This window comes from Anabrus simplex, chromosome 4, assembly GCF_040414725.1.
Source record: "Anabrus simplex isolate iqAnaSimp1 chromosome 4, ASM4041472v1, whole genome shotgun sequence".
In the NCBI taxonomy this organism is placed as follows: domain Eukaryota; kingdom Metazoa; phylum Arthropoda; class Insecta; order Orthoptera; family Tettigoniidae; genus Anabrus; species Anabrus simplex.
In genome coordinates this window covers 219,422,495-219,430,664 of record NC_090268.1, presented here as the reverse complement: position 1 = coordinate 219,430,664, position 8,170 = coordinate 219,422,495, and the positions used below count along the sequence as shown (strand labels likewise).

Below are 8,170 nucleotides of genomic sequence, written 5' to 3'. Positions count from 1 at the left end.
TTTTAACTATAATTGGTTAATTTCGCAGGCATTGGGGCTGGGTGTATGTGTCGTCTTCATCATAATTTCATCCTCATCACGACGTGCAGGTCGCCTACGGGCATCAAATCAAAAGACCTGCAACTGGCGAGCCGAACATGTCCTCGGACACTCCCGGCATTAAAATCCATACGCCATTTCATTTTTCAGTATTGCCAAATACAACTCGTAATTTCATCTTCTTCAGATAATCGACAAGAAGAAACAGATAAAAATAATGATGGAAATGACTCGAAGAATTCCACTGCAAGAAAATTGTTGACATATTGACAAGACAAGGCAATGTGCGGGTACATGACTCCAGCTAAGGGAACAGTGGTTGCCAGCCCACGCTCCCAAGTTGAAAGCCTTTCGTCCTCTTTTTTGACACATTTAACAGGGAATCTTCTTATTCCTGGTAATTAGCTGCATGAATTTAGCCTAGCACCAAGACAGCCTCCCAGTTAGCGAGATGCGATTAAAATCTCTAATCCGGAACACTGTGAACTGTCTTGACACATGTCGACTTTCTTACGTACTTCCTTACCAGTCAACTGTTCTTCCTAATATAATTAATATATCAATTAGAATAATGAAGTGGAAACTGAGAATACGATGACGTTGGCCTTGTGTAGGCGGCAGACCTCTGACCCATACTAATTGCGATAATTACATCTTGTTGCCGTCATTAACACCCGCTGCGGTGAAGTACACAGCTACAAGACGTACGGATGGGGCAGCACGTGAGTACACACATTCTTATAAGAAGCTTATCTTATTCAAAATTGAACTAAATGAGGACATATCTTGTGCGGTATTTTTACCCTATTTCACATTCCAAAGCGAAATATCGAACGAAAGGGAACTGATTATTATTTTTCTTTAGCCTACAGGCCGCACTATGAATGCTAAGAAACCGAAGGAACTCAAAAGTTTACGAAAATTCATCCCATCAGTGTTGCCTTTTATGAGGGATTGAAAGCAACGTCAGACACAAGTAAATTACCAACCCAACGTTCAGTGACGTTAGAGTGTTCAGTAACTCAATAATAACTCCCAGTTTTGTATTTTTGTGTTTATTATGCTTTACATTCATAGACGTATAATACGGATAGGTAACGCTTGCAGTACCAGTAAATACAGGGATTATTTACTCAGAATCGTTGTGTCGTAAGTTCAAGATAAATAATATATCTAAACAAGGCCGTACACAGGAAGTTTTTTCAGAGGGGGTTAGGATTTTTTGTGTGGAGACTTCTGAAGAAACTATCAAGAAACTTTCAAATAGATTTTAGAGAAAGAAAAGTTTGGAATAGTTGTAGAGCAGCACCTTTTACAACTCAGCGCGTGAAGTGGGCGGTCTGGTGGGCAGAACACATGCGTTCAAGTGCGACACAAAGATTTCTGCCATTTGTTTAAAAATGGGGCTAACAGTATGTTTCACTGTACGTATTAAAAATATTTAGAGGTTTGATTCATATGTTTAAATCTTGTAGTGGCTCGATAACATGAAAATATTTCTATATGTTTATTGAAATTGATTTTTGTGGGGCTAAATGTATTAAGAACATAAAAAACAAACAATCCGTATATCTTACCAACATTAAAATTTCCATTTATATTTTCAGTAAATTTGTTAACTACGAATATATTTATAGAGATATATTTAAAGATAGCACAGATTTTATAGGTTAAATTGAATTTTTTATTTTGCAAATTGTTTTTATATTGTGTATAATTTATTGGAAACTATTTCAAAACCCGTATATGCTATTTAAATTTCGGAGGGTGTTTGAACCCCCCTGATCTCCCCCCTGGGTACCGCCTTGTATTAATAAACTTTGTTCCGGATAGGCTTGACAGATTGAGCTGTAATTTACTAAGCATACAGCTTTAAATGCCGACTCACACGACAGATACTTTTGATTTTGATATATTTCACCGTTTCGAACTATAGGGGAGATTTTTACAGGGGTACGTCAGAAATGTTGCGTACATCTACTAAAATAACGGGTGAACGGTTGGCTCTATTTGTGTTGCCTTGAAATTAAACTTTCTACAAGAAACTTCGTAACTCTATAGATCATTCCATGTTAAGAAACAGTATTACTCTTATGGACCTGCAAGGAGTGAACACGAACCCTCTTAGACACCGTCAATTCCTCGTGATTAAGGAATATTATAATGTACTTAATATTATACAGTAATAGGGAAAAAAAGGATGAGGCTTCTTTTCTCGTGAGTTATTAAAATAACCACTTAACATTCTCTATTTCACAAATAAATTCGCAGCGAGAAAGCACAACGGCTTTGTTGCCTTCCTTCTGAGTTGCTCTGGTACATGTAACGCCTAATCCGTTATGCTGTGAATCGCTGGCAGATTATCAGCGTTGAAGAGAAGTCATCTAAGTGTGTGTTCTAATATTCTTGTAGTGTACCGGTACAGCAGTTGTTAATAAATATTTTGATGTTGTGGTGTGCAGCGATACGTCAGGGCATCATTTGTACTGCTACAGAAATTCGCTATGATATTTATCTCTGCTGGGTTTTGTTATCTAGATGTTGTTTCTTAAACGCATGTTTTTTTTTTTTTTTTTACCATCGTTTTCCCGTATTGCTGTAAAAATCAAAATGAGCCCTCACTAAACCCCCCGTCCCCTTGAGGAAATAAAAATAATAATCATCCCCTTTTAACTTGATCTTAAATATTGAGTGTCACAAATTTAAGTGGCGCCGTTTTTCCGTATTGCTGTGAAAATCAAAATGAACCCCCACTAAAAAAAGAGTCCCCTTGAGTTCCTAAAAATAATTTTCAGCTTAGTTTCTCCCCCCCCCCCCCTTTAATCTTGAAATGAAATGCTGGGTTTCACCAATATATGGGTCGTCGTTTTCCCGTGATGCGGTTGAGCAGATCAGTTCGATATACGGCAACCCTGTTGTCATAAGAGCAATACTGTTTTCTTAACCTTATAGCGATTTTCGAGGAAATTCAGCTTTCTTTTGCCTTCCCTAAGGAATGAGCGCAGAGGCTGTTCCCATGATGATCGTCATCGTATTATGTTTATATTGTGCAGGTTCACTATCTTTATAGATTTCTCATTTCATTTTTAGCATTCAGCTTTGCAGTCTCCCGTTTTTATTTATAGTCAAATACTTTCTAACATGGTGTGACGACCACAGGCCCCGAGCTGAGTCCCGCCACTTACTTGTGTGACCTCTCTTCGCCAACTTTTTTTCTCCCGACCTCGGTGGTATTAGAGCGATCTCTTCATTTGTCGAACTTTCAGACCTCTTTTCTTCCTCCTTGAAGTTGCTTAATTATTTCATGATTCGAAGGTGGAGTGGGCATAAACGTCGTAAGACACATGCACCTAATCAGTGAGGATTGGTTGATGGTGGTGGGGGCGGGGATTATAGTTACAAAATGTTGATAGAACGTAATAAAGGTGCTTGTGTGGTGCTCCCATGCATCTGTTGCCATTATAAGGACACTGATACAAGTGAACTATGTTGATATTCAGATTGCAGTACACTACAAAATCTTGTATTAAAACAGAGAACAGGAAGAATTCTATCAAGGTCAACAATTTTACAGCGAATGGCATGTTCAGTTTGCAATCTAAATCCAGTTTTCGAGGCTTCTTAGAAAATAGGTTCAACAGATCTGTTCGTTCTACAGTTATGTATCTGAATGTTTCTTTAGTTTATTGTTTATTGTCAGTTTCTAGAAATTTTCTTTTGGAAAAATTCCATCGGGGGAGGGGTTATCTAAAAAAATCCGCTGAGCCCTTGTACCTAATATCCTTCCATGAACAGTAGTTTACTGAGTACAATAACATTCCCATGCCAAAACATATACCCGACAAGGCAGTTATGTTGCGGGAAATCTAATCAGTCCATATCAATAAAAGGTACGCTGTAGAGGAGACGAAGTGTTGCGACTCCCTCCATATCACTGTATTTCAAACCCCCACAGAAATGATCTGGGTTCAACTGAAGGCGCATGTTAGGAAAAATAATGTTACGCCAAGTTTGAGTGCTAGTGTGTGTCAACTTCTGCGTGAAGGAGCTGAGAGCTGGTCTTCTTGTGTTCGACACACCATTAAGATACAAGATAAACACGACACGCATAGCAAGCAAGATAGATTCGTGATTCACCTAGCAGAAAATGACGAGGGCGACGAAAATAATACATTTTATTTTCAAAATAGCTGAGTTTGGTAGCTTTTTATGCCCGAACTCTACATCCCGACGTTTTTATTCTTCTTCTTCTTATTATTATTATTATTATTATCGGTTCCATGGCTAAATGGTTAGTGTGTTGGCCTTTGGTCCAAGGTGTATTAGTTAAAAAAGGACGTATTATTATTATTATTATTATTATTATTCCGGGGATTTCGTAGAACGCAGAAGTGTAAGGAGGTGCTGGGGTGAATGGGTGGACAGGGAAATGACCAGACTAAGTTAAAGCACCAAATCATGAAATTTTATTTCTTTCCTTCATTTTACTTTATTTTAAAATTTTATAGACAATCTGAATGAACAACAACAATATAATGATGAGCTCGTCAGCTCCCACAACAACAATGACTTAAGGTCAAATATCAGGTACAAAATTAGAGAGAATTATCCATGTGATAATTTACAAGGGATGAGCAACATAGTTCTAAATAGGTATACTTTGACAAGAGCAAGTTTGCTCCACTCATTTACATTCCAGGAGAATGAGCTCCAAAAGGTTACTGTAGTCCAGCCTCTAAGAGGCACAACCTTCCTACAAAATTATGCTGTAAATTTCAAAATACTGTGTTAACAGTCACTTCTGCTCAAGAGTCTGTTACACACTCGTCTATAAACTATTGCCAAATAAACATGGGCAATGAGTGCCCATTCTATATGACCTTAAATTAAAAATAAAAGGTTTAACAGGAACGGCCATGGACAAAAGGCTAGGAGGCGAAACAATTGCACTCCATTTAGAACAACACTTAAAACCCTTAATGGGCTTATGGCCCGAAGTTGCAGAGATAAGTCTATACTACAGAGGGGTGACTAAATGCGAAATATTAAGTATCAAAGCGGTGTGAAGAATTTAGAGGTTCAGCAAATTTTAGTCACCCCGTACCAAGTTGAGTGGGAATCAACAGAGGATGAACACTCCTTGTTCCTGTTGTTATTCAGTGACAGAAATAATATAGAACACTTTATATAGCCTATAACTTAAATTTATTGATGATGATGATGCTTGTTGTTTAAAGGGGCCTAACATCGAGATCATCGGCCTCCTTAAATTTATTAACCTACGTTATACAGGGTTATTCACCTAACATGTTACATACAAATAACTTCTAAACCATTAAAGATATCAGTATTCTGTTTTCATATTCGTAAATGGTACGCAGGGCCTTGTAAAATAACGTGCTATTTAGTCTCATGGGGGTGATTAACAATCGAGATATTGATACTAACTCCATATTTTTAAATGGAACGGCACAAATTTATACAGCTGATTTAAAAGTTCATCTGCGTACAAGTTCAAATATGTAAGTATTTTCAAAATCGGACAATTACTTTTTGAGATATAAGTAAGAACAGCATGCGCTGTTTTGTATGCCGCATCAGACGGCGTGAAGTCGAGCAAGGACATATTGAGGCGCAAGCAGTTTCCTGGGAGTGAGTTCAGCCACAGAATGGGTACCAGGCATGTAAGCACCTCGTACACATGTGATGGGTTTGCAAAGTGTGTATGATAGGCGAACACATGACAGGACAGAAAGGGTTGATGTGATTAAAACGAATAAAATAAGTACTTTGCCTTGAAAGGAACATAACGAAAGCTATAATTGTCATTGGTTTTAGTGTACAGTTCATACTACTCTATGAGTTGAGAAATAAACATAATACAAAACACCGGAAGAGATCCTTCTAGAAAAGCGAATGTTCAGAGCATATCGTACTGAGATGGCAGCAACACTATTATTTATGTTTTATTTTACACGCACTTATCTCCGCAGAGCTCCAGCGCGACTGTAGTCGTGTGCATTCGGGAGAGCGTAGGTTTGAGTCCTGCCTCGCCCAATTTGAAAGTGATTTTCATGGTGTCCCATGTTTAACACCAGGCAAATACCGGATAGGTACCTTTGTGATAAACCACGGCCGACTTCCTTTCCAGAACCTGTCAATCTCTTGGCTGGTACACCTTTGTTTATGAGGTGTGAAGTCCTCCTTTCTGGCAATACGTCTTCATCTTCGGCTGAATTTACGTGAGGTTGATAATCAGTTTCACTAGTTTCTTGATCGTTTTGTGTGTCGGTCATCTCATAATCTACTTTTTCGACTGTACGAATGTCATTCTGCTTCAATTCATTTTCATTTCTACCCGCTACCCCTTCTCGTTCCGACATCGTCTGAGGTTCTCCCTCCTTGATTTCCTCTTCTATAATTAGGACCGTTCTGCTGATCCAAATCTGATCTGTCTTCGGTTTCAGGATCCTATAGCCTTTGCTATTTCCGTCCTAACCGAGCAGAATGCCTTCTTCTGCTTTGTCATCCCGCTTCTGACGTTTCTGTTTTGGTATCGAAGAGAACACCTTCGATCCAAACAACCTGATATGCCTAAAATATGGTTTCTGTCCAGTAAACAATTCTAAATGTGTTTTCTCTATCACACGACTGGTTACAGAATTTTGAAAATATGCTGCAGTTAAAACTGCTTCCCCCAGAATCGATTGTCTAATGCAACATCCAGTAATTTGCACTTTGCTGCCTCTGTCAAAGTGCGACTTTTCCGCTCCGCCACCATGTTTTGTTGCGGCGTGTAGGGCACCGTAAATCGATGTTGAATTCCTTCTTTTCGTAATAGTTTTCCAGTTTATGTGATACATATTTACCATCGTTACAGTGCGTAGAGCTTTAGGTTTTCTGCCAAATCGTATGGTCATTGCTGCAATATATTCAATCACAGCCCCTGCCACTTCCAGCTTGCTTTTCATTAATCTCACAACTGTGAAAAGAGAATAATCTTCAATTTAAGTACGTAGATACCTGTTGCCACTGGGAGTTGCCGTTCGCATTGGTCCACATACGTCAGAATGAATTAGCTTCAGTGGCTCCTTCTTACTGCTGCTACTCTTCGAGAATTTCTTTTGGGCTAGTTTCTCTCTTATGCATTCTCCACAAATGATGTCGTTCGTATCTTCCACAGCTTTAATTCCGGTGGCAAGCCCTTCTTTGATTAAACGTTTAATGCCTGCTAAACGTTTTTGTCTTAGACGACGATGCCATTGGTGAAGACTTGCTGTCGCATTTGCAGTTCGTACTGACTCTTCGCTCGTTTTTAATCTGAACAAATTGCCATTATTTTCTGCTCGTGCGATAATTCGTTCATCTTGATAAATGGTACGCGTGTTGTTTAAAATGTAACACGATAACCTTGTTGAATTATCCGTTGTACTGACAACAAACTATCGTTGAGTTGTGGAACGTACAGTACAGCTTTCAACATTACCTGTTCGGTAATGAACATCTTAGTCAACAATCACCAACACCTTCAGCCGTTATCGACGATCCATCTGCTAGGAAAACTATTACGACTGTTTTGCGCAGCACTTAAAAATAATCTCTGTTTGTATCATTTGGTTTGACGCACCAGAATCTATGCACCAATCTTCGTTACTCACCCCCTGTGTACGAGTAGTTCCTCCAACTTTGAACGTCACATGGGAGTTTCTTGTTTCCTGTGCTTCCTTTATTGAAGACTTCCGATTCCGTATTTTTCTTCTTGTCCATTTCACCTTTGTAATGGAAACAATTTTCTTTCAGATGTTCTGGCTTCTTACAAAATTGACACGGCCGTGTTTCCTTTTTGTTACTTTTAAAGCTCTTTCCATATTAATGGTTATTTTGCTGACCTGATCCACCTTTCTGTGATGTCGAAGTTTATAGCTGCAACCCCATCCCCGCATTATCTTTACTCGGGTCCATTGACTCGACACGCCTCTGGTATTCGTCTAACATTTTACCAATTACGTAATCCACTGTTACATCGGCTTCATCCCTACCCTTCAGTGCTGTGACGAGCCCTGGGTATGATTCTGGTAAACTTACGAGTAAAATTGCGACCACTTCCTCATCTTCGAGAGGTTTCTTGGGT

General features: G+C 39.0%; 1 protein-coding gene across 2 annotated transcripts in view; it reads left to right on the top strand.

The window, feature by feature from the left end:
- The first annotated feature begins 731 nt into the window (after positions 1-731).
- The window catches only part of LOC136871785 (venom dipeptidyl peptidase 4), a 174,961-nt gene continuing 167,522 nt past the window's right edge, over positions 732-8,170 (top strand). Inside the window, exon 1 of one of the 2 annotated variants that reach the window (XM_067145369.2) lies at positions 732-761. In XM_067145369.2, the coding sequence (XP_067001470.2) occupies positions 750-761 (12 nt within the window). In that variant the 5' untranslated portion in view covers positions 732-749. The remainder of the gene's footprint in view (positions 762-8,170) is intronic. The other variant, XM_067145370.2, reaches the window with a different exon arrangement.